General features: G+C 50.7%; 1 protein-coding gene across 3 annotated transcripts in view; it reads left to right on the plus strand.

The window, feature by feature from the left end:
• Positions 1 to 8,400: 8,400 nt before the first annotated feature.
• Positions 8,401 to 13,558, plus strand: part of HIPK2 (homeodomain interacting protein kinase 2) — a 174,251-nt gene continuing 169,093 nt past the window's right edge. For all 3 annotated transcript variants that reach the window (XM_041002163.1, XM_041002164.1, XM_041002165.1), the window contains exon 1: positions 8,401 to 8,633. In XM_041002163.1, the coding sequence (XP_040858097.1) occupies positions 8,615 to 8,633 (19 nt within the window). In that variant the 5' untranslated portion in view covers positions 8,401 to 8,614. The remainder of the gene's footprint in view (positions 8,634 to 13,558) is intronic.

Raw genomic sequence — 13,558 nt, forward strand, 5'->3', positions numbered from 1 at the left:
CTCCAGTGTTCTTTGTTAAAGATTTATTTTTATTATTTTTTCATTGGAAAGGCGGATGGATATACAGAGAGAGGAGAGACAGAGAAGAAGATCTTCCGTCCGATGATTCACTCCCCAAGTGAGCGCAACGGGCCGATACTATACCGATCCGAAGCCAGGAGCCTCTTCCGGGTCTCCCACGCGGGTGCAGGTTCCCAAAGCTTTGGGCCGTCCTCGACTGCTTTCCCAGGCCACAGGCAGGGAGCTTAGTCTCCAGTGTTCTTGACTACTGATTTCTACCTTGCTCTTGTTTAGCAACATCCTGACTTCTTACAGATCAGATCCTGAATGCATTTGCTGTCCTGTTTGCCATCCCTCGCCAGAGTCACATCTCTTGCCTCCACATGCACTCCTTGACACGTGTCACTCTGTTATCCCTTTCGACCATGCACATTCTTTTTTTTCTTTTTTCTCCCCCCACCCCTCATTGTATCATAGTGTGCTCTTTGAACTTGAACTCCTTGGAAGCCAGGGCTGTGTCTTACTCAGCCCTGCTACAGGATCTAGCACACGGTACACCACCCGCTGAAAATACAATGAATTGAATTTCTTGGTGTGAAAACAAAAGAAAGAGAAGGAATGACCCCAGGAAGGTTAAAGGGAAACTACGAAATTACATGTAGGGAGGGGAGAGACTCAAGAAGAATGAAGTGATTAGTAGCATCTAACTAATGTTTGTTTAGAGATCAAGCAGGGGAGGGACCAAGAAAAGGCCCAGGATTTGGCACCCAGGAGGCCCCTGGCAACCCCAAAGCAAAGAGTCAGTCCTGACAGCTCTTGAGCCACGAAGGTCAGCCCCTCCAGAGTTGCCACACAGGGACAAGCTCTTTCATGTTGGTGGGAGGAAATCTCACAATTCAAGCTTTACACGACACAAAAGTGCTCAAGCCCACTGATTAATCACTGAGCAAGGCTTAACTTAGCTTAACAGGAATTGTAGGCTTTTTAAAAGAATCCTCTTCTACCTTCTATACTACCACCTCCCCCAAGTTTCTCTCTGGGTCATTCCTGCCTAGTTGGGCCAAGTTCAGCCTGGCCCACATGTCAGGCAAACCAAGGTGTTACTGGTCTCCCCATCACTGAGAAAGTTCTTTGTGGGGCTGGGTTGCTCCTCTCAAGTTTCTCATGTGCACCTGCACCCTTGCAACATCCCTCAAAACCACCCCTACTTTCCGGGCCTCTCCATTACAGTTTCTCCTTCTTGCACAAGGGGATTGTGAGGTTGTGGGTTTTTGCTGCTTTTGTTTGGCCTAACACAACTGCTATTTTGTTGAGTGCTGTCACTGTTTTACTGTTTCAACACCTCTGTTCAGGTGTCCAATCCTCTTTCTTTGAGAAGTTGAAGCAGAAAAGGATGCTGCCTTATTTCCCCGGTTTTGCCTATGTAATTTCTCCAAGCCTGCCATCTCCAGTCTGATTGCCTTTACCCTGCCAAGCCTCATTCTACCCTTTGCCCTTAAAGCTATAGTTTCTGTTGTTCCTCATTTGAATGCAGTGCCTACTCTTTTCAAATTCCCTGTGCATGAAATGTCTTAGCACTGAAGCTTTCAGTGACGGAGCTCTGCAGTTATTAAACACCACTCTATTGCAAAATGTATCACCGAAACCAATCAAAAGCTTACAGCAGGAATATGAAGTCGTTTCTGAAGAATTAACAAAAAAGAGGTCAATATTCTGCCTTGTTCAGAAACAGAAAAAGCAGGGGGAAAAAGGAAGAAAAAATAATGTGTTGGAAAGATGATACACGGGGAAAGAAAAGGAAGCACACACATTTTCAGAAAGAGGAAAATAGGAACAATTTTTAGAGACCAAAGAAGACACATGGCCTAGAAAGGGAGAATTTGAGATAGTAAACTGCATCTCCCCAATACATTCGCAAAGGTGGCTACAAACCCAGGCACAGAAATTTGGGGGCTGTCAAGGAAATGAGAGCAACAGATACCACACCAAAAGAAGATGCACCTGCTCAGACATCGTGTGAAGAACCTGCCAAGAATAATGACAAAATGTACGCATAAATGGACCCCAGAAAAAAGAGAAATATCTCCACCTGTGACCTTGAATATATCGTCAGGTGCATTTTCACAAGTCCAGGCATTCATGGACAAAAGACTCTCTGTTACCTGTCCTGCATGCAAAACCAATTTGAAACAAGATCAAAGCTCTGCCACATCTACTCTGCTGACTCCTGGGAAAGATACAACCTGTGTCATTTTGTAGAAAGACACAGAGGAAGAGGTTTTAGGAAGAGGTACCTTGCATAGGTGGTAACCAAGTTTTTTCCATTCCAGTTTTCTTACTTTATCTTTTCTCTCTCTCTCTCTCAAAGTAGCCTTTCAAACAGTATTTTAGCAAACTAGTATTCTATGGACTACAAGAAAGAAAAAAAACAACCTACGAAATAAACTAGTGTTTATAAACCTATTTTTTTCTTGTTTTTGACGATGATTATATGGTTGATCAGGGTGAGAAGGATCAAGCAAAAAGTGGGTGAAATCATTATTTCCAAATTTTCTGTTTCTTCTTCTTCTCTCAGAGGAAGGGGAAAGATAAAGAGGAAGCCATGCCCAGTCTCCCAAATCACCCAGGGATGGGGAACTGCCACCCGGTATCAACCCATCGTCCCGCTATAGTGTATGTTCTAAGGGTTCTGCCCAAGTGGTTTGGATAGTTCTGAAATGTTATTGGTTTCACCTATCCAAGGATGAGGCAGCCCTCCCAATGTCCATTGGCTGCCATAGTCAACCTCAAGTCGACCCAGATTTTTGCTGTCATTGTTTGGCTAGGATAGTTGTTCAATTGGTTCAGTTCTCCTTCTTCTGCTATGGTATCCAACGAGCTGCCATATTCTCCCTGTGCATCAGGGTCTGTATCCACTGCTCTGTCTTTTTCACTTACAGGTGGAACCCAGGACCTGGACCAGGTGAACTGAGCCCTGTCAGAGCCCCCACTCCAGGGCTCAAGAACCTGGCACCCACTGCTCAGGCAGGCCAAGAGACCCAAGTCAGGCGACCCAAGATCCCCTGGATCCCTCGACCCCAGGGCTCATGAACCCAACAACCACCTCACAGGCGCTCCCCCCCTACCCGGCCCAGGACCCAGCCCAGACCCAGCTATGGCATCCCCTTAACTCTCCAGCCAGGCCTGTTCCCATCCACAGCTTCTGGGTATGCCAACAGAGATTGCAGTCTCACAGGGGGTGAGCCCACATATCCCCTACAGATTCTGCCACCAGACCTGATTCTTGTCATGCTCAACCTAACATCACCCACTCCCTATTCCAATTCTTATTGTGATCTTGCCATGACAGGTAGGCCCCAGCCTTAGCTTTAGTGCGTGCCAATGAGTGGTGTTAGGTGATGGTCTATGCTAACTACCCCAGCTCAGATCTCACATGTGTGCTAGTCCTACACCCTGACCTTCAAAGGCCCTCCTGTTCCCCCTCCAAACCATATTTGGTCTCAGCCCCTTACTTACCTACACATACAATGCCCCCGTCCATGATTGCCCCTCAGCAGTAATTCCTCACATGGGCATGAAGTCACGAGTCATTGTTCACCCTCACCTTTGCGATCCCCCAGTCCCCTTACAAATCCACACCTTCAAATCCCCAGAGTGTGCTGCCTGGAGACCCGAGGAGCCACCTGCCCCGGGTGGGAAAGGTCCCCAGCCCAGCATGATCTGTAAACCTCTTAAAACACTAAGCTCTCATATGTTTATTAAATGAATAAAATATAGCACATAGCATCTACAGCCAAAAGGCACTGTTTGGGAACCCATTTCAGTGCCTGGATTTTAGCCTTACTCTCCAGCCAAAATGCTCTCTAGTGCCCTCTTCTGGTGCCTGCCAGCCCTGCACATCCCACTCCCTATCAATACTTGCGTGTTTCAGGCAGAATTTGAGAGCCTTAGGCTTCTCTTGAAATTAGTAGTCTCATCAACGTTACTAGTACAACTCTCGTTGCTAAAGCCAATGGATAACTATCCATATTCATCTTTTGTGCTCTCTCAGTAGCTCACAGCATTACTGACCATGCTTCAAGTGACTTTTGCCCTGGAATATCAAAGTCTCACTTTCCCCCAGCTGTTGTACTTCTCTCCCTTCCCCTCCACTGAATTTTCCCCTCTTTCTCATCCATTGATTACTGACGAGCTCCAGGGTTGTCTCAGATCCTCTCACTGTCTTGCTTTCACACTCTTTCTTCTCCTCCCTTTCTCTCAGTCATCTCTTCCTCTCTCTGCTGACTTTTCAGATTCCTGAAATAACCAGGGTTGGGCCAGGCTGAAGACAGGGGTTTAGAACTCTGAGTCTTCCTCCATGTGGCTGGCAAGGACCCAGATACCTGAGCCAGCATCCTCTCGCAGGTGCACCAGCAGAAAGCTGGAACAGAAGCAGGAGCAGCCAGAACTCAAACCAGGCATTCTGCTATGGGTTGTGGGCATCCTCAGGGGCCACAGTTTAACCTGTAGCACCATAGCTCCACCCCCTCTTCAGTGTATGTTACTGTTAGGGCTGGGAGTTGCATCCGTTTGATTTCAGTGATCAGAGGAAAAGGAGGCAATTAGGTGTACTCACTCTGCCAACAACGGAAAATAGAATCTCAATTCATTTCAGTAAATGAATTTTTCAATCTACTTGCTACCAAGTTTGTTTGCTCAACTGAGTGAGTTTTCCTGAGTTTTTGTGTCACTCAGAGACCGCTGTGGCCATGGTGGTGTTCTGAAGAGGAGGTGAGTGTCCACCTTTGTGGCACATTTATTCTCCTTCAGGGGACTCCACTTCCTTGTCCAGGAAAGTCCCCTTTCCATGGGAAGGAGATCACCCTCAGCTCTTTCCAGTTGACAAAGTGATCTCCTTTGGGATCACTGTGGGGTTGAGGATGGGGCAGTACTCCAGAAAGGAAAACTACTCAGAATCACAACAGCCAAGGCTGTCACATAGAGCTAGAGCCAAGTACTGGGCACTAATCGATGCATGTTGGGGTCCGTGCAGTAGATGTGGAGGACCTGAGGGGGTGAAGAGTGTTCCATTGCAGGCAGGGCCGCAAGGAATTTCCCGCTGTTCGGCAGGGCCCACCCGGAGGATGTCTCTACAACCACCTGAATGCAACTCCACCTTCTTTTGCATGGACACTGGACCACCCTGCGGAAGAATTGTAATCCATCCTGGCATTTGCTACTGCGAGGTTAACCTTTTGCTCAGCCTGAGCTTGGAGGTCAGTGTCTTGCAAATGGGACCCTTTATCATTCCTACTGTCTTGGCTGTGCCCATTGAACCTATGCTGATCAAGGGATCTAGATTTAGGCCTTCATTCTTTCCTCATTCTTTAGACTCCCCTTTTCTTTGTGGTACAAGATTGAGTTGTAGAATAAGAATCGTAGCAGGAAATTCTAGGTAATGTTAGCAGGAACCTCTATTGTTTCTAGGTAAAACTAATGGCAGAATTATCCTTAGAAACACCCACTTGGTCATGACGTAAAAAGTCTGAGCCAGAATTTGACTGATTTTGTATAAATAAAGCGGACAGCTTTTGTCCATTATGATCATGAAGTCCTAGTGGTCCGTCTCTTTCTTTCCTCTTTACGCCTCATCCACGCACCCTTCGCGAGTTCCGAACTCAGCTGGAGCTGGACTCCGGCAGATGCAGAGCTCAGCGGCATCCAAGAGAAGATGCCAGGGATCTTGCCCCAAGGAGTTGCCAACCTAGGGTACCTACACAGAAGGGGAGAGTCGGCCATCTAGGGTGAGCTAGGCCATGGGACAAGTGTGTGCTATAGGCAAGAAATGCTTTGGAAGTGTAGACATGAGCCGGTGTCTTTACAAGACACATAGAAAAAAAAACAACCAGCTTTTATTGAACCCGTACTATGTACCCAAATGCCATACAAACTCTCTCCAACCTAGTATCACCTCAGGACCTATATCATCCATTTAGCCAATATTTGTGCAGTACCTACCTGCTTTGTGCCACACAATGTAGTTACTAGGAATGCAAAGGCAAGCCAATCATACATGTTTTATTTTTATTTTTCCTCCCCTTGAGTCTACAGGCTACAGATGCACTGTCCAATATGGTAACCACGAGCCACCTGCGGCTACTAAACCATGAGATTCATCAGTCATCGTTCATGTGATCCACAGCCAAAGCAGCTCATTGCCATCACTGTAGACAGTTCTACTGATTGGCACTGAGAAGACACAGAGAAACACTAGGTATGTATATGCTTTCAATGGCAAAGGCTGTGGTGGAGAAGTATAGATGTAAAGGGAGAAAACTAATACTCATTACTCTCAATACTCAACTAATACTCAACAAAACTAATACTCAACAAACTAATACTCAATACTCTCATTACAACCAACAGGCAGAGACTGGGTTTGACAGAAGTTAAGCAAGTGAATCAAGTGCACACAGCCAGTTGGAAAAGTGCAACTCAAAGAGAGTCCTGTCTCACTCCCATGCACCTGTGCAGGCTGCGCGCTGCAGGGAACAAAGCAGGTGTAGGTGGATTTTAGTTAGAAAAGCTAGAGAAGAGATCCCTGGTAGAAAAGTGACAGTTTAAGCAAAGATCCTTAATGGGCAAGGCTGGCAGAGGACCACAAGTAAACTTGTCTGGCCAGAGAGGCGGTGACTTACTGAACTCGGATCCTCAAGGTAAGTCAGGACCTGCCTGTCTTGATTGGCAGCCAAGGAGCTGGGAAACAGCTCTTCGTGCAGGGGTCAAGTCCTTTCAGGTACACAGTTGGGGCAGTGCAAATGACAAGAAGATGGCAGTACTTAGCAGGAGTGGGACCAAGGCCCAAATCAGGGAGATCAGTCAAGGATTGTGGGAAGGTTGGAAGAGAAGGGATGAAGGAACTGGGTAAACAAAGCCCCGCAGAGCAGGAGCTCAGAGATCTAATCCTCAGATTCAACCCACTGTGATGTTAGGCAATGCACTTGACTTTTCCAGGCCTCAGTTCACCTCTGAAAGAGGAGGGCTGGCTCAGGGGATCTCTGAGGTCCCTGCGAGCCACAGGAGTCTAAAGGGATTCTGCCAGGACCAATGACATTAGGCCAAGGGAAGCCCTAGGAAGGGCAGCCTTGCTTGCAATCATGGCCAAGAAGGAACAGCAGGTGCCAAGATGGTCCTGAAAGGAAGCGGGCGTGTAGCCCCACTACCCAGACCTGGTAAGCAGTGGGGGATGGGGACTGACTGGTCATGGCGTATGGGACTTACAGAGAGGTTAATCAGAAGTGAGAAAATCATAATTTGCTTGCACCGTGTTAGAAAGCATTTGTTACATCCCCAAAGACAGCCTTTCTGCTTTTCATTTTTGAGACTCACCACCTTCAAGCAGGCAATGCAATTTCATTACGGTTCAGCGCACTGGTACAGTTTTTATGCAACGGAAACAAAGGGTTCACCACACATCCATCGTCCTTGCTAAGGGCGATGGACTCACGGTCTTCGGATTTTATTCCACTCATGTATTTTTATGATCTACTCCTGCATCACGACCCACCATTTGAATAAAACAGAGCCAGAGAGGAAGAGGCTCAACAAGTCCTCCTAAAGTTGGAGGCGACGCGGGGCATCCTGCCCAGGCGAGCAGGAGACCACCGGGGTTGAATGGCTAGGGCTGGGGCTGGGGGCTCGGATCAGGCCCGGGGAACCGGGTAGGTGGGATGTCTCCTAGGGGATGCCTGGGGATGGCGACGCGCAGGACAGCGCTGCAGGGCCGATGCCCGCAGAGGGAGCGCCCTAAGGCTCTGGTCCAGGTGGATTTCGGAAGCCCCTTGGCTCCGTCCTCCTCCTGCCGCGGGGGACGGCGAGCAGCGGCTCCTCGTGCCTTCCCCACACACGCCGTGTCTCTCTGGGGGCGCCACCGGCTGCCAAGCGCTCCCGCTGAGCCGGGAGGGGCCTCCCCATCACAAACTTCTGCTGGCCCTGCGCCCCTGCGTTCTGCCCGCCGCCCTCAGCCCGGCCTGCCCTCGGCTCGGCCTTCCCACCTCGCATCCGTGCCATCGGCGCTCGATTGCGCGCGGACTCCCTGTGGCTCTTCCCGGCTCGCTCGCTCGCTCGGCCGCGCCGCCCCTCCTCCCCTCCCCTCTCCTCCTCCTCCTCCCGAGCAACTTTTGCCGAAGCACCCCCCTTCTCCACACACACCACACACACACCACACACCACACACACACACACACACACGCACAGCCATGCTGAGCTGAGCTCCGGCCGGGCCCTGGCCGCGCGCAGCCCGCCCCTGGCTCCCGCCCCTCCGCGGACCCGCTCGGCCCGCTCGGCCCCCTCAGCCGCTCCGCCCGCCGGGCCGCCCAGCCGCCCGAGCCCGTCGCGCAGGGCCCGGGCCGCGGTGGCGGCGGCGGCGGTAGCGGTAGCGGCGGTGGCGCGCCCGCCCGGCCCCCTCCCCCGGCGCCGGCCAAGTGAGGCGGTGATGCGGGCGCTGGCGGCCTCGGCTGCGCCGAGAGCGGAGACACAGGCTCAAGATGGCAGATTCCGACTGAGGCTGGGGGGGCCGAGCTCGCGCGCCGCTTTCCCGGCTCCGTTGCCATGAATCGCGGACACCCCGGCCCCGATGGCCCCCGTGTACGAAGGTAAGGGGACGACCCCCCCCCCCCGCTCGCTCGCTCGCTCGCCCGGCCGCCGCGGCCCCCGCAGCTTTGTTCTGCCCGCCGCCCCCCTTGGCCGGGCAGAGACCCCCCTCCCTCCCCACGCCCCCTCTCCCCTTCCCCGGCCCGATGCCCCCCACTCCCCATGGGGGATGGTGGCGGGGGTGTGTGTGGAGCGCCGGCTCTCCACCAACCCCACCGCGGACTGCAGCGGGGCTCCCCGGCCCAGAAAATGACCGGGATCCGGCATTTCCCAGGATCTTGTTTCCAGGGAGGAGAAAGCGCCGGGGCGGGGTGGTGGGGGGGTAGGTGTGGGGAGGATAAGGGGGTGAGGAAGGGGCGAAGCGGGGAGTGTGTGGGGGGGCGGGGGTTGCTCCTGCCCCGAGACAAGGACGGAGAGGGGGCGGCGGGGCCAGGCTTTCGGATTTATTTGTGATCAATGGAGGTGATGCGGCCCAGCCCTGCCCCTCCGGAGAGCGCTACCTTTCCGGGGCTCTCCCTTCTACTTCTCGGCTGCCCTCGCGGCTCCCCTTCTCCATGTCGCTCACTCCTTTCTTCTCTGCCAGCCTCCTGGCTTTGAGGGGGACCTGGGGAGAGGGGTGCCTCGTCGGGTCAGCACGCGTCGGGGGGGGAGGTGGTCGGGGTGGGCTGGAGTGGGTGGGTGACTGGGTGGGTGTGTGTGTGTGTGTGTGTTGGGGAGGCGGGGGGAGTTGGTAGAGAGGGGAAAAAAAAGTCCATTAGCGACCCGGGCCAGAACAATGAGCTTGACCGAAATCTCCCCGCAGCGGCGTGCGGGAAGGCAGAGGGGAGTTCTGCGGTGGCCGTCGGGGGGCAGCCGGGACCGGTTGGGGGGCCAGCTCGTGGGCTTGCACTTCACCTGGCGGGGCGCGGGGGAAGAAAGGAGCCTGAGGCCAGAGCTCCCGCTTGTTTTGCCTGGCCCGCACACTCTTGCCTGTTCTCTGTCTCCTCTCTCTCTGGTTCGTTCTGTCAGCCAGCAGCCCGGAATCAGACCAGAATCAACTAAGTTTCTACTCTTGGATGTGTTTTGGTGTGTGCTTGTAGTAAGAGGAATCCCCAGCTAGAGTGTGCCGGTTTTTTTTTTTTTTTTTTTTTCCTTCAGTCATGCCTTTGCGAACATGTTTCTCTCATGAAATCATTGCTTGAGCAGCCTCCCCGGTACTTTGAGTCTATCCGGTTTTCTTTCGGTTTTGTTCTGTTGCCTGTGGGTGAAATGGCCAGTGAGAGGCGAGAGGTTCTGTGTGACACCAAGAGGAGTTGCTCCTCTGCAAACCCGAAGAGCGGTTGTGTTGAGTGAGACAGGGGTGGCGTATGCACTGTTCTCTCCCCGACGAGAGGTGCCTTCAAAAAGAAGGAAGGAAAGAAAGAAACTTATCTGAAAAGAAAATCTGTTCATAGTTCCAGAGCTCCAGCACGAATTAGGTTTCTGGATGGAATGAAATTACCAGTCAGGCCCTGGATAGCAAGGTTGTAAATAACCTATCCGCTGTAAATATTTTTTTTTTTTCTGGACTCTCTTAGAAACAAAGGGGCTGTTTAGAAGGCAACAGAGAGATGTTATTCCAGGGGCTTTCCTCTTTGATTCTGAAGAACACAAGGTCCATTTAACCGCGGGACAAAACAAAATGCAATTTCTAATCACTTCAGCGTGCAGAATGGAACCTGCCGCCGAGTCTGCAACCACACAGGAGAAACCGTGGTGGGCATTCATTGTTCCTCTGTGTCTAGGGGAGGGGGTAACCGTCACCGCTCCCACAGTCTGGAGTGTTAAAATGAAACAGTTTTCTCTTTATTAAGTACCTCCTTCGGACTCCCTCTGCTGGACACTCTGGGCGAGTCTTAAGAGAAAGAACTTGGCATTGAATTCAGAACTGTGGTAGCCCTTTGGACTGCTACTAGGATGGGCTGGGTTGGGGTGCGTTTTCTCAACTTGGTGGAAGGCCGTCGTGGGAATTGCGTTGTTCTCCTGTTGCATACATCGTGCATTCCATGTGGAATGTGGGCCATCCAGCTGTGTCTGTGGCTTACTCCCCTCACCCCAGCCCCCATCAGTCTCCCCTGCGTTGTAACAGAACCCCGCTGTAGGTGTGTTGCAAGGTGTTCTTCCTTCAGGCTGGCTGGAGAGCTCAGAGCTCTCAGATGGCAGTGTTTAATTTGCCGACCTTTCGACCTCCCGATCACCTCTTCCCAGGCGGGATTTCCCTTCGTCTGTCCCTGCCTTCTCTCAGGGATTTCCATGCCTTGTCCTCTTCCTATCTGCTGAAGTTTCTCTGGCATCTTTAAAAGTTCTTTTCCTGGTCTTATCTCTCCTTACCCAGTACAGCTTCACTGTGCCCCAAGCCCAGGCCCAGGTCTGCGCGAAAGGGATTGTAGGGCATGCTCTAAAATAGACAGATCATCTCTACAATCAAACGATCAGAGGTCCCCTGCGGGGAACTGTGTTCACTTGCTGTGACAAGTGCTTCCAAGATTCCAGTGAGTCCCTTGTCCCTCCTTGGCCAGCTCTGCTGGATTCAGGGGACCGGATTATTACCATACTCCCATCAGGATGCAAGGACTGCCTGCATTGGGTCTGGGGTGAGCAGGGTTTTCCTGTGCAGTTCTCCAAGAAGATGCATTTCTAATGGGTTTTGAGCTTCTAAAAATTGAACATCATTCTTTTCCAGACACGTCTAATGACACAGCAGGCCTTTCAGCTGGAATTGGTTAAATGGGGTGCAGCCACGCCAGGTTGGAATACCCAGCAAAGGCTCGAGTGCTTAGTGGAGCATTCAGAACTGCCAGCTATTTGAGAGAAATGCTGTTTTTGAAACAAAGAATGTATTTTAAAAGATTTTTTTACTTGAGAGGCAGAGAGAGAGAGAGGAGGGAGGGGGCACTCCTATGCATGCGTTCCTTCCCCGGATGCCTGTAGCTGCCAGGGCGAGGCCAGGGCTGCAGCCGGAGCCTGGACACAGGAATGCAATGTATGCCTCCCACATGGGTGGCAGGAGCCCAAGTCGGAACTTGAACCATCGTTGCAGCGTCCCAGAATCTGCATTAGCAGAAAGCTAGAACCAGAATGGAAACCCAGGTACTCGGGTGTCTTAGCTGCCAGGCTCTGCGCCTGCTCCAGCAGGGTATGTTTGACAGTATGAATTCATGAATAACAAAGTGTAATTGATCTTCCAGGGCTCACTTCAAGGATAGGTTCATAAATAGCACATTCATTTTCCATGGCTTGGTTTGGTGCTGATTAAGTTAAACCTCTTTTAAAAGGGTTTATTTTCTTTAGAAAGTTAAACATTTGCCTTGCAGTTGTATTTACCCCCATCAACTTGCTTAGCAAGCCTTTTTAAATATGTGGTGCAAAGGCCAGCCACAAAGTTCTGTTCTACCGTGGGTTCAGAGTCAGAGGGATGCAACTTCCGGGTTAATGATGCCTGACTGTACCTAGGACGTGCTTTATGCCTGTAAGCGTTCCCTCGTATTAGGGAACACGAACGTGTAAAGAGCTAGACTTACAGAAGCCATCATGCTGCAGCCCACCATCACATGTACCTGGTAAACACCTGTGTGCCAAGGTACCAAGAAATGAGATTCAGAGTCATCTTCTGTTCCAGAGAGTTTGAGAGGTGAGCATCTGGCAGTGATCAGTGCCAAGCTCTGCTTCTAGGTCTTTCTTGCTCTAATGTGGACCCTCCAAAGCAGCAGGTGGTGACTCACGCACTTGGGTCACAGCTGTCTCCAAGAAAGACTTGCATGGAGTTCGAGTCTCCTAACGTTGGCCTGGTTCAGTAGTGGCTATTGCTGACCTCTGGGAAATGACCCAGCAGCTGGATGCTCTCTGTGTGTCTACCTCCTTCTCTCTTCCTCTCAAATAAAAATGAATAATTTTTTTAAAAAAATTAAAAGAGAGAATTTGATAGCACAAGTTCCAAAATCTCTTTTTCTGTGTTTTGTATTTTTTAAAATGAGTAAATATCAATACAGTTTTTCTTGGTTTTAGACATCTGATATGATGCTTGAGTCAGAAAAAACTGGTTTGACTTTAGCCGTGTGCTTTTCGGGGGCGGGGGGAGCATAATACTTACTTTCTCCGAGTTTTGTTTCGTTTTATTTTTTTAAACTTTACTGGACCCTGTGTAAACTCCATTAGAAACAAGTGTGTATAAGGTGTCGGCAGTCGCAGGCATTTTCATGGTGTGTGTTACATCCCTCTGTCTTCTGAGCTGCTGACAGGCGTGGTGACTCCAGGGAAGGAATAACCAACAAATAGTTTAGAAAACCAATAATAGCAACATCTCAATTATTAATCTCCTGCTATTCCCTTTCCAGTTTGGGTACCAGCAACAATAAGCCCCCTATAGCCACAGAAGAAAGAACCTGTTTTTTTTTTTTTTTTTCCGCTCTCCTTGACCTTTCCAGATTCTTTATTTCCATTGAGTTTCTGCTGGTTTCAGGTAGAGAATTTCTCTGCTACAGTGGCACCTTCTATGTCACTTAAAAAACCATGGAAATTGCTATAGCAGGACTGAGTTTCAGGAGCAGCAGCTGTGCCCCTGAGAAAGTATCCCCAAGGAGGAAAGATAACCTCTGCCCTACTGCAGGATCCATTCCTAAACAAAATAGCGGGCCTGGCGCCTGGTGAGGGCACGCCCCTGAGCTGCTCCCCACCGTCTCCTCTGAGGGTGGGGGAGAGACACCCCCCACCCAGCCAAGCACAAGCCAGGGGCTGCCTCATCATGCATAAAACATCACTTTCCTACAAAAGAAAATTGGGTGCTTCAATGCATGCTACAGCTGCTCATATTCTTTGTATCTTACGTGTTATGTTTCTTCAATTCTCTCTTCCTTCCTCCCATGGAGAGCTATCTGGGGGAACCACCTTTGAGGTCTGCGCGGAACCAAGG

The sequence above is a fragment of the Ochotona curzoniae genome, unplaced genomic scaffold (assembly GCF_017591425.1).
Source record: "Ochotona curzoniae isolate NIBS_2020 unplaced genomic scaffold, NIBS_Ocur_1.0 scaffold_2476, whole genome shotgun sequence".
NCBI classification, from domain to species: domain Eukaryota; kingdom Metazoa; phylum Chordata; class Mammalia; order Lagomorpha; family Ochotonidae; genus Ochotona; species Ochotona curzoniae.